The 12,933-nt window shown below is 36.2% G+C and overlaps 1 protein-coding gene across 1 annotated transcript in view; it reads right to left on the minus strand.

The window, feature by feature from the left end:
- Positions 1-12,933, minus strand: part of PIK3C2G (phosphatidylinositol-4-phosphate 3-kinase catalytic subunit type 2 gamma) — a 291,894-nt gene that overhangs the window by 154,523 nt on the left and 124,438 nt on the right. Inside the window, exons 9-10 of the mRNA XM_054078355.1 lie at positions 10,482-10,604; positions 5,070-5,103 (exon numbers count right to left, since the gene is read on the minus strand). Coding sequence (XP_053934330.1) covers positions 5,070-5,103; positions 10,482-10,604 — 157 coding nt within the window. The remainder of the gene's footprint in view (positions 1-5,069; positions 5,104-10,481; positions 10,605-12,933) is intronic.

Below are 12,933 nucleotides of genomic sequence, written 5' to 3' on the forward strand. Positions count from 1 at the left end.
TTCTGTGTCAGTCACCATCCCACCCCACCCCCCACCCCTTCATTCATTAAGGTAGTCGCAATTAAGTAAATTAGAGACAAACATCTTGGCTTCCCTGTAAACGATGATTACTCACAAGAGCTGGTCAGCATCTTTTCACTGTATTATTATGAGCCACTGAATAGGATTTGGTATGCTGAAATTATGCCACCCATTCAACTCGTATGATTAATAAATCCTAGAGGAGAAATTACTATGGTGTTTCACCGATTTACACAGCACAAGCTATGGACTTTCAACAGCAAATTCAGAGCATCAGCTCTGCCAGAGTTTATTTCCTAGAAAGGTGTTTCAGGCATAGCCAGTAACTAGGAGACAATGAACACACCACATCATGAAGTCAATTGTGACCAGATTAATAATCTCACAACTCAAACTTCATCATTTATATCTGGTGTGAAATTGTTTGGCATCACTTTATCACTGAAGGTAAGAAGAAATGAGACTTGCAGAAATGAGGTGAGACCAAGGGAAACGAACTTTAATCACAGCTGCCAGACACGTTTATTTCTGACACAAGTTCCTTGTGCACAAAATTTGAAGGAATAAATTTCATCCTTGGTGTGAAACAGAACAATCCATACTATCCCTGATAGCATAAGTGAATATGTTTGCAAATGTCTCCAAGATTTAGTAAGGAATATATCAGTTTATTCCTTACAGAAACCCACTTACTTTCTCCTTCTCAGTCCAGTGTTAAAATTCACATATTATTTTAGTGCCAGACCTTCCTTCCAACAGAGCAGGTACTTCACTGTTATTGCATCAGCAGATGACACCAATTCAATACATATTAAGCACTCACTTTCTGACTCTGTATGCACATTTCCTCTGGGTAAAACATGGCAAATATCTGGTTGAACAGAATTTGGAAGGAACACTTAGGACCCTTTTGACACCTTAAAGATATTTTGGAGAACAGGAACTTGATATTGTTCTTTCCAACATATTTTCAGAGAGAAGAAAATCAGCAGGATCCTAAATACAGTTTAGGCAACACACATACACATATATTAAAAAAAAAAAAAAAGTAGAAAAAAACTCTTAATATTTAGGGAAGGTGCTATGCAGGATTAATTAGACTGTAATTATAGTAAGAAAAATGAAGAACATGAAAAGGCTAAATGCAACTACTGATCAGACGCATTTTCAAAACACCAATATTTAGTTTATTTTCCCTCCCACTAGTTGAAGAAGCCTGTGAATTATCCCTTGAAAGAAACTTAATCACCTGCTGTCCTGGTATTAAAAAGGTCTCCACTAGTACATGCTTTATAAGGACTTGATAACTTCAGTCTAAATTTTTTTGAGAGCTGGGGGGGTTATGGTTATTTAAAAACTGGTTTTGGCTAAAAAATCCCTGGCTTTCAGAACAACCTATCAGGATGTAACACAGCAACAGCTTAGAGGTCAAGAGCCATACTCAGATTTGAAAGCAATGCAGATGAAATACAACCAATAAAAACTTCTTGATGTTTTTCCACATTCTGAGACAAAAAGTAATTTTTACAAAACAAAACTACAATGGCTTTGTGCCAGGAAAGAAGTGGAGTTTTTGATTCTATATAGTAACACCTTCAAAAAACCTTCCATTATTTTGCTGTCCTCCTCTATTTTTTGGGGGGGGACCTTTCTGTGGTGAATATTTTTAATTATCAGGTCTAGAAGGAACTATCAAATCCCAAGCACAATTAGTGAACCTTCACACTAATTCATTAAATGAATTCACTAAATGTATCATCGTTAAGGCTTCTGATTTCGGCATTCACTTGAAAAGTTAGCAACTCAGCTAGAAAAGACTGTTGATTTAATATCATCGGTTCATGGTGCATGCTAGACTTCCTGGGATGAGTCCCAGAGAACTACTGATCAAATTCCAAAAGCTGCTTATTATGTCTGATCTGGCGAAATCCCTGCCTGAAGTAGCAAGGCTGTAGAAATTGTGTCAACATTCATTCATTAGCTTTTGAGAAAAATGCACAGACTCAGTTTTGTACCAGCTTGCAGCCTGTCTTTTCATACTCTGGATTTCAGCAAACGCAATGCTTAATCTCTATTAATGTGAATAACCTTATTCTTTATTTTATGGGAACGCTTGATACTGTAGAAAGGTACTAAAGTCTAGAAATGCCTACAGTTCCTCACATTTAAGAAGAAATAAAAAAATACTGGAAGTACTAAAACAATATAATCTTCTAAGGACTTCATACAAAGGAAAAAGAACATGATCCAGACTTAGGCATAGCATGGATACTTACTCTAATTGCAGCAAGGGAATAACTTATTAGAGTAAGTAACTTCACATTTAAGAAGAAATAAAAAAATACTGCGAGTACTTATTAGAGTAAGTAACTTAATCTACAGAGATAACACCGTTAACAGAGTCAGTTATTGCAACGTTAAATCAAGGCTAGATATTTTGAATATAGTCTTTGACTTTCTTATCCCATGCTGAATGACTAACTGCTGATATGTTCTTTTATTAAAGAGAAAGATTAAGGCAGTTTACAAACAAATTATTAAATAAGGCTTTAATTTTAATAGTATCCTCTATCTTTTTGTCTTTTGTGGCAGAGAGAAGCTCTACTGAAGAAAACGAATACTCCTTTATGACAGACTAATAGCTATCACCTAGGGTAAGAAGAGGAGAGGAAAAAGAAAGTCTTAGTTGGAGTAACTGATTGCTGTTCTTGCTGCTCAAATTTGCTCCTGTTTTCTTCAAGCTAAACACGAATACATATAACAGAGAGAAAAGCACAGTACAAATGGGAAATGCAGTCTTTCTCCTCAGCTGTCAATGCTGTCTTCATTTGCAATTGTGCTGCTAGAGAAAGCAGAGCACATGATTTTAGCTTCCCAGAGATCTCAAAAAATTTACCAGCACTGAGCTAAGGTTGTGATTCCACTTTACTTTTAGGTCACAGGCTTGCAAATTTTTACATGCCTGCAATTCTGGCCAGCTAAGCATAATGAAGGAAAAAGAGGGTGGGAAACAAATAAGGTAGAAAAGGAAACACAAAGGAGATTTCAGCAGGAATTCACAAGTCATCTTCTAGCTAGGTTTTAGTTCTGGCTTCAACAGGTAAAGACATCATCTGGATTCCTTGCAGGCTCCGTGCCCCTAGGTGGTCCCATGGAGATGGGAGGCATTATCATAAAGGCAAGCACTGAGAAAATAGGGAGTAAGAAAAGCTTATGATCCCAAAAATACATATACATTGGCTTTGCCCAGTCCCTGGGGATCAGCCCTATATTCCAGCAGATCAGTTTTGGTCATTGCTCTTACACGGTGGTTTGTTTTTTTCAAACATGCCCTTAACACCAGCTTTAACATGATGGCTTAACTTTTCGGTTAACACTCATTAGCCCAACTTCAAATACTTTGCTGGCTTTTAGATATTTATTCAATAGGTGGAAATGTAAGGCAGGTAGTGCGTTAAAACATACATGAAATGTATATCACTGCATATACGAGCTCAATTTGAATTTTGGTTACCTTATACAACTTTGAATGTAGGCTTCTCCAAAGAATGACGAATGGCCTGGCAAGTTCTGACTTGCAATCAGTAAGGTGCAGTTTCTAATATTATACTACCAAAAGAATTCTGCTATAGTTATGAAATTAGGGTGTGCCAAGAACAGAGAAGCATTATTCTGCATAGTTCAATATTTGTCTATAGAAAAAATCTGATCCCTTTGTACCATTATTTAATAAATCAGATTTTCCTTGAGGAAGCTGCTGATTCAGTGAATTCAAATTTGGAATTATCTTTAGGTAGAGGAACATTTGAGCTCCTTTCCAGCCAGGCTTTCTGAACAGTGGTACAGATGAAGACATTTCTAATGTAGATGCTGATTAGTAACTATTAGTTCTTTTCATTATCAACAATTAGTTGTTGTTAAGTGTGTTTAAAAAAATTTCATGGGATAAATGACTATATAGAAAGGAGAAAAATCCTACTGACTGCATTTACCTTCTCCTCCCTTCTGCACCCGCATGTTCTCTCCTCACTCCTCTGGCCCTATCCCTATTTAGCTTTTCCTGGCAGCTTACAAATATAGTTGCTGCTTCTTTGTTTGCTGTTCATGAAGTTGAATAATGATGAAACAACAAGCCTGGCATTTGGAATCCTGCATTTGAACTACCTGTTTCAAAGGCTGCTGCAATCTTTGTGGGTGGTTCACCTTTTTGCCTCTCTGAGCACACTGCTATTGAGAAAAGCAGACAGAAGGAAAAAAAGAAAGAGAAAAAAAAGCATCTCAGAGGTCAATTTTTCCTCGAGCTAAATGAAGAGGGACCACAGATCCATGCACACCCCAGCCCACTGCAATATTCAGATAGAAGGCTCTTTGAAAGCATCTGTGTAGCACTCCCAATGTATGTCACAAGCCAACCACGAAGGGGTAGGTTAGAATCCACGCCCTGACACGACTGTCCCCTCCAGAAACTGGACACAGACAACTGTGACAGGACAGATCCCTTCCTGTACGTGCCTCAGTCTACGAGGTGCTCCACCATAATGCTGACAATACCGGGCGTTGGCCAATGAGTCTAAGCTGATTTTTGACTGAAGAATTAAATAAGGCAGAGTCTATGACTTTGTTCATTACTATCAATCAGACTACTTTTCTTGTGACAGCATATCATTTAAGATATCACACTCTGTACACAATAAAAGACAAAAAAAAGAACTACACAAAATAAATATTTTAGGCTTTCATTATTTTTGTTTTTCTCCACATAAAAAGTTGAGATTAAGGACAACTGCTATGATCACCGCCAACTGTAATAAATTCTTTCAGTTTACTATTCATTGCCTGTATTTGAATCATCAGTTTTGAGAAACACTATGCTTTATTTACATTTTTAGATCACTTAAATTTTAACTTGTTTTAATTACCTTATAATATGGTTAATTATGTAAACATCTGCAATATGTCAACTGCAACTGTTTACTAATACAAACCGCAAAACATGTGTTTGATGATGATACATGTTGAATTAACATATTTTTAAAATAACACTTTACCTTTGCCTGGTGTTCCCAAACTTTGAAGTGAATTCTATAAAGAAAAAAAAAAAACAAGGGAAAAATTCATTAGTTGCTTTAGAAAAGACCAGATAGCAGTTATAATATATAAGCAAGTTTTAGGAAGAGCACTCATGGAAAATCAAGTTGTTTGGGGTAAGAAAGGGGAATGATATGTCCTAATCTTATGATGGCAGTAGGCATGACCAGGATTCAGCGCACCAGTGCGAGCTTCCCAGCTCTTCCACCTGCTTCCTCTATTATCTCAGACAAGTCACTCAGGATCTGATTTCTGACAGTATTTAGGCATGTCAAGATACAAATAAAAACATACCTACTTTTGAGTACATACATATTTTCAGCCTCTGTGTCGGTATAACAGAGATAAGAATACCTTCTGTACCCCTTTGTGTACCTTATATACTCGTACGCAAATCCCACAACTATGCCAAGCAGGCACAGCCTCAGCATCCTTTCCAAGCTGAGGAGAAACAAGTCCCCACTCAGGTGGCCTACATTTCACCTATGTTCCTGTGCCAAATCAGCAAAAACAGCTATCCTCTTCAAAGACTTTTGAGCAGACAGCTAACCAGAGATGGCTAACAGGAAACATTAGGCACGGGGATTTAGTAGGTGTTTATGCCCTTAGTGCCTAAACACAGCTCTTCATGCCTAACATTAATTCAGTATCTGGATTCCCACCTCTCATAGCCTGTTGATGTCAGCAGAAACTGCAGGGTGCTTATGACCACTGACCAGTTGTTTAGGCTGAACTGAACAGTCTAATTAAACATTTTTTTTTTCTTTTTCAGAAAAAGCCGCTCTTTTAAATCCCCGAGTACGGTAACTGCCATCAGCAAGACCTTCCTCCAGGTTTATTGGATGCCGGGCAAAATTAAAAATTGCTACACTGCCTGTGCCTCCCTCTCAGGAGGAATTTTCCTCACAGGAAAATCCAATGTAAGGGCAGGAAGCTCAGCACAGGACCAGTGGCACATGCAGCTGGGGGGCCACAGGTGGGACACAGCCTCAGCTCAGAGACAAATGTGGGCAACTGGCTTCTTGTGCTGGCTGCTCAGTCTGCCCTGCCTTCGCCTGGCTCTGACATCACGTTTACCAAGGGGGCACAGAAATAGGTGACCAAAGTGCAACTCACGGCCCGAGAGATTAGCAAGTTAATTCTGTGTTTTGATATTGGCCATGTGCCTGAAAGTTTTACTGTCCTTTACAGTCATTAATCACTTCACAGTTGGTTGAGGATGCTGTATGTTAGTACTCATGTATTCAGCAAGTTGATGCATAAAAATTACAGTTCATGCAGAGGTGACAAGTAGTACGATGCCGGATGTACATTCTCCTTCCAGTACCCAGTTTGAAGCTGCCAGCATTTGTCTGGTAATATGAAGGGAAGTCAAACGCTCACTTGAGGGGAGAAAAGCAGCTTCCAGGCTGAGAAATATGGTTTCGCAATATTTATAATGCAGTGAGACAAATGGGAACAGAAACCATTGTTCAATTCTCTCAAATTTTGGAAAATAAACAACATTTTGGAACAGTGAATGGGCTTCAGCATAGTGTAGCCCATTTAATGTGTAGTGGATTAGTGCCTGTTCTGGCAGGATTTGATCTCCTAGGACTTTTTTTGTGAGCTGCTGTAAGAAAGGAAGGGGAAAAAAATAGAGATGAAGAAATGTTACTTGTGCAGCAGGCCCAATATTTCTCCTGAATTGATTTTAAAATCCCACGGTTAGGCTGGTTAGAGACTGAATGAAACAGGATTTTCAAGAGAAACTCAAGAAGAAACTACCACTGGTGCCAGTTGCTTTCACAATCTCTTAACCACAATACAGGAATGCACAGTACTGGCAGTGAGGAGGCAGTAAGGAGGTAATAAATAAAATTTAATTAAACACAGAAGACTGGAAGAAGATTTCTTTTCTTTTCTTTTTTTTTTTTTTTTCATAAAACTGGAATTAAATAGAACTGCATTATGATTGGTTGTTTTCAAATATGCAAGCATGCATGTACAGATATTTATATACAAACATATACTGGCACCTGATGTAATTTACATTGGAAGGAGTAAGCAGTAGTTTCCCTAAAGCATTATGTGCACATGGAGCTTGCCAAATGGATGCATTACAAGGTATGCCACACAAAACCATAATATACATCACACTAAAGCATCAGGAAACCACGGTGAAAAAGCAATTACAACTTTTTTTTTTTCTGGCATTTCTCCCTCACCCGATGCGTAATGCTGCAGCACTTGAGATGGAACAGGTAGTCTCAAAAATTTCACTGGTGTTGCGCAAGTTACCTGCTTGTCTGAAAAAAACCCTCCCTTCTACTTAACAAAAAGTCTTGGGAGCACTACACTAATGAACATAATAGAAAAGAATCAAGCAGAACTGACAAGATATACTAATATTGCAGGATTTAATCATTTTCTCACCACCTAGAAGTCACATAAAATACCCCTACGCTTGAGCATGATTTTAACTCAGAAAAAGTTTGGAGTACGTGGTACTTCAACAAACATCCAACTGAGTACAAATTTTGGCTACATATGTCGATACAGACAGACGTGGTCCATTGTTTTAGTATAAATATTGATAAATATAGATAAAATCTTATTTGTGATTTGTTACATTTATAATTCTATACATGAGGTAGTTGCATATAATATGTAATCTTTATTTGCATGAAATGGAACAGTGTTCAAGTTACAGAACATGCAGAAATATATTTTAATGCTTTTTTGACATTTATAGTTCAGTTGCTGTTGAGAAAAATGAAGCTCTTCATAAAATCAAAACTGAACTTTCTCTAGGTTGCTGAAGTCTAATTGACTGTCCAAGCACTTATTTCTCAAAGGTGCAAAAAGCAAGCAGCAGCAATGGCATTTGCTGGTGCAGGAACAGTTTTACTTTTCTTTTTTACTTTTTTCCCCCCCGTGCATTTGTTTGAAGTCAGTTGTTAGTCAGGTCTGCTTCACCAGGGAGAGAGAAAGGGGAGAGAGGTGTCAGTCAGGGTCACAGACAGTCTTTACAGAAAGGCTTCAAGGGACAGACAACTAGTGCAGCTAATCAAACCTTAAATGGAATGTTAAGGGAACAAAAACCTCAACAGCTTAAAAACTATATTTTTTTTAAAAGAGTAGCAATTTAGTGAGTATTCCCTGAGAGTAATGTGAGGACAAGCAGCTTCTTATGTGAATATTAGGACAGAAAAATAGTTTAAGCCTAGTGATAAAATATTCAATCAGAACAGAATCTTTTTAACATTCAGAAGAGAGATTTCAGGAACAGTATAATTTCACTCATTACAGATGAGCAAACACCATCATTATCATCACCACCACCACTTGTCATTTTTAGCCTCTGGAGATTACAGTAAGGACCAGCACTCTACTGTGATGGAGACTGTATAGATAGATAAGCAGAGGTGTTCCTCGCTCTGAAGAGTTTATAATATAAATAACTAAGACTGAAAAAAAGAAAGTGTATTACTTTCTCTGAGCGAGGAAGTACATGGAAGTTGGTTCAGCAGAATCTGTATACAGTGGAGAATCTCTATACGGTGGATTTGGAAACTGGACACATGATGGAAGGTGGATGACGTCAAGCTGGGAACACTTGGAACAGAGTATTTTGTTTGTTTGTTTTGGGGTTTTTGCTTGTTTGGTTTTACAACTTATAAGTCAATTATTTGCCTAGTAATGACCATTTTATCTCTAAAACAAAAAAACATATTTGCATGACAGTGACGCAAAAGAGAGCAGAAGCAAATATGAACATCAACAGAAACCTTAGACTTGAAAAAGATAACCTGTACTCTTTCGTTTTTATCCCATTATCTTATTCTTCGTGGCATGATATATAGGTGCTTCTGACTGCTCAGGACAGGACACACTAACAGGAACTGATTTGGCTCTTTGGCCACTACAACTGTCTCTCTGCTGGAGTTCAGAGGACGCGGATGAAAATGGACTCGGGGATACTCAGTAAAGATAAGTCAGTTGGAAGCTATGCCAATCTAAGAGGAATAAACAAAGGCTATTGTTTTTTCTAATGAATAATGAAGAGAGGCTAAATGAAGAGATTTAAGAAAAAGAAGGATTCAAAGCATCACTTGAGCCTCTTCAACTAATATACGTTCTGCTTTTTGATTAGTCTTTTCACTTCTCAGGAAGAAGTCTGCCTCTGTAAGATGAGGGTTTGAATCTGTCACGAGTACGTGCAGGGAGTGTGTGTATGGATGACAGTACACTATTAATTTACTGTATATCACTCCTATGACACAAAAAAATTTATAAAAAGAACTAGCTAGCTTTTCCCAGTCTTATGTCTGGGGCCTCAAATTGCGTATGAGGCATAATTAAGTTCCACTTATGTAGCTAGACATGTTTCTAATTAACACTACTACTTAACTCAGTTAACATTAGTTAATCCATTGTTTATTTTCCTGTCCTTGGTGTTCTTACACATATCACAAGCCATGGAGCAAAAAGAAAAAAAAAAATCAATAGAGGAAGAAAAAAAGTTTTGTAATCAGATAACAGTCTGAGAATGCAAGCATCTTGCCCAGTTTGGCATATTTTTCTAAGCAAGATTTACTGTGAGAAAGAATGATGAGACAGACCATAAAAGGAAAGAAAAAAATTCCTTAGTAACTTAGTGAACTGTTAAAAGAAGTTTGAAGAGGGAATTTCATTATGGTGGCAAAGAATTAGCATGACTTAAGGTTACAACAGACTAAATCCAAATGATTAATGGCTTGATTTTCAAATTTGCTGAGCACCCGTGTTTCCAAGATGCTGACTTTAAAAGAATTTTTGGGTGCTCAGAACTTCTGTCATAGTGACTTGTCCAAGGACACACCAAAGAGGCTGATGACAAATCTGAGAATAGATACTGCCCTCCAAAGTCCCATTTCACAATTATACAGTAACCCTGGCAAAATTCATTTCCATGTTTTCAGAGTTGAGAATTCCTTGGTGTACAAATAGCAGAGACATTTCTATCTGAAAATCTCAAAGTTTAAGGACATTTACATGAGGATTTTTTTTTATTGTTAACAATCTATGCTAAATATATGAAAAATAAATATTTTGAAATCACATGATTTGGTAAATAGCTGATGTGGCAAAGCAGAAATTTGTATGTTTGGTGGGAATAGGAAAGAACAAGCAGAGGAGCGTATCAGTTAAACACAAGACAAGTCTGTAACTCTTCTGTTATGCATTGTCAAGAATCCTTTTTTTTTTTCTTAGTGCTTCTACCTAAGCGTTGTCAGAGGGAAAATACGTAGTAACACAGTAGAATGGCCTTGATCAACCAGAAAATTAGTGATACACATACAAGCTTCCATTTTAAGGAGAAAAACAGGTCATAAACTTGCATCTTTTACCTGTGCTTTCGCCAATGGCACTGCACGGAGTTTCTTGACTGCGTCAGTAATGTCTCTGGTTTCCACAAAACAGAGGACACTGCAGATTGCTTTAGCTACTTCAATCACATTATCAACTTTATGCTGTTGATCGCAAAGAAAGAAAAAAGCAAACACTAGACATGTACCATTTACCAGAAATACGTTACCATCAACTTCATACCAGTGATTATGTAGAAAAACATCTAAAACTCAAATGCACCATGCAATCACCTGGCAATGCTGTAATTGCTAGTGACCAATAGATACTAAGACTATCATAATTTTTCTTGAAATCCAATTATTTTCCAAAAAATGTGCCTTGTTGAAAATCGTGACAAATTTGGTATTTAAAGACTAATTTTGAGGCAAAACATTGGTTTGTCTGAACTTCATGAGCATAGAAGCACTGCAAAGAAACTTCTGAGGAAATCTGAACCCAAATTATTCACAGACTTTGAGGTTTTCATGATACTATGAATGTATCTCTATCTCCACTATTGTCTCCTACCCATCTCTTTGTGAGAGCTGGCAGAGCGCCATGTTCCTCCTAAAAATAGTGACTGTGTGGGAAGCTGCATAATCTGACACCTGAGGACTTAGTACTTCTGCAACTAGCTTTTCTGCAGAATATACATATATAGTTCAAACTACTAAATCTTAGTGATAATAAATTTTGATCTTTAAATACTATCATAAGAAAAAATCTCTAGATGAATAATCTTAGAAATACCTCAGGGAATTAAAAAAAAAAAATTGGATATCAAAGGAAGGAAAACACAGTCTTCAAATACCAAGTACTCTAAGTTCAGGAAAATAAATAAATAAATAAAACGATAAAAATTCATGGGTTTTCTGCAGTTATATCACTTCATTAAACCTTAAAATACATTCTCTGAACAAGTAGAAGGCCTTCTATAAATATTTTCCATATTTCTGTACTGATAAACGTTCTTTTTAGTGTGCTACAGCATGTCTGTTTACTGATAAAACCATTTCCCTAACTTATCCATTTCATGCCTGAAAAAGAAAATCTGTACCAAGATGAACTTTCTTTTTTCAAGCTTAAGGTCTATATGCAGACCATACTGAGACAATTACCACCTGTCATTTATACAAATAAATATAAAAATACATTGAGGTTCCTAATTCTACATTACCTGCCTTGAGCAGAACTAAAGCAAGAATGTATTACATAAAATACACTCAAATAACTGGTAGCCAGACCTCTTTTAAATACAAGTTGTTGGAGTTTTTTAATAATTAAAGACAGGAACACTTCATACTAGATGTTCTGAAGAAAAACTATGGCTGACTGTGATCTCTTAAGAACTTTAGATCTTCCTTTGGTCTAAAGTTTATTCACCCTTCTGCCAATTTACAAAGAGTGCATTTCCTTAATTTAATATGTCTTTCCTACTGCTTAGATTTTTAAATTGAACTCCTGCAAGATTTACTCTCTATGCTCACACACATTGACAAAAGAAGTAGAAACTTGTAAAAATGGTACAGCTTTTTTAACATATTTTTAACAAAGCATTATGCATGTTAGTTTACTGTGCAGTTATTAAAGAAATGCACACATATAAACACAGAAATGTACATACATAATTTTAATTACTATATATAGTTTGAAATAAAAAAATGTTTATATTTCAAATTTAGCATTTAATTTTAATACATTTTAATTTAGCATTTTTCTTCTTCACAAGTGGATATTTATTATTAGAACGGAGGAAGTTCTGTCTATAGGGACACATCAATGCAGGACAATTTCTGAGCAGTAGATGAGCAACAGACGTACACAAGGGTAATCTTGGAGTAGAGAAACAGCTATACTACTGGAGATTAGAAGAAAAAAAAGAAAAAATCCCCACAGTTTATATATTATTTTACATACATGTATATGATGTTCCACAAAGAGTTGAGTATCTTAAGGAACAATTCAATTTCTGTATAAAATACTATTCCATTTAGAGATAAATTAACTAAGTAGTTAATATTTTACAAAAGATACCATACACTTAGTTAATATGGTAGTTACTTCTAAGCAGCACATTGCACATGAAGAACAGTAAGCATATAAAAATATTGTGTAATATTGTATACTATAAATGATGACCTCTTTCACACTATTTCTATTTTTTATATTAGCATGTAAAGAGTTTTCCTTTTCCATATGTAGATATATGACATTGATTTTTGTGCCAGAGAAGGGAAGATAGGAATTCATTTCTTACATAAGTTCTATGTTTTCTTAAACTGTAAAAGAATTAAAGTCCAAATCTTGTGTATGTGTTTTTCTCTACATATTTAAATACCAGCAGAACCTTTGGAAGATATTTTGGTGTTTAAATTATTTAGATGATTAAAAAATGCTACTTCTTTCTAGAACTTCTACACTATTAAAAATTTACAGTCTTCTCTGCACATC

This window comes from Cuculus canorus, chromosome 1 (genome assembly GCF_017976375.1).
Source record: "Cuculus canorus isolate bCucCan1 chromosome 1, bCucCan1.pri, whole genome shotgun sequence".
Taxonomy (NCBI): Eukaryota; Metazoa; Chordata; class Aves; order Cuculiformes; family Cuculidae; genus Cuculus; species Cuculus canorus.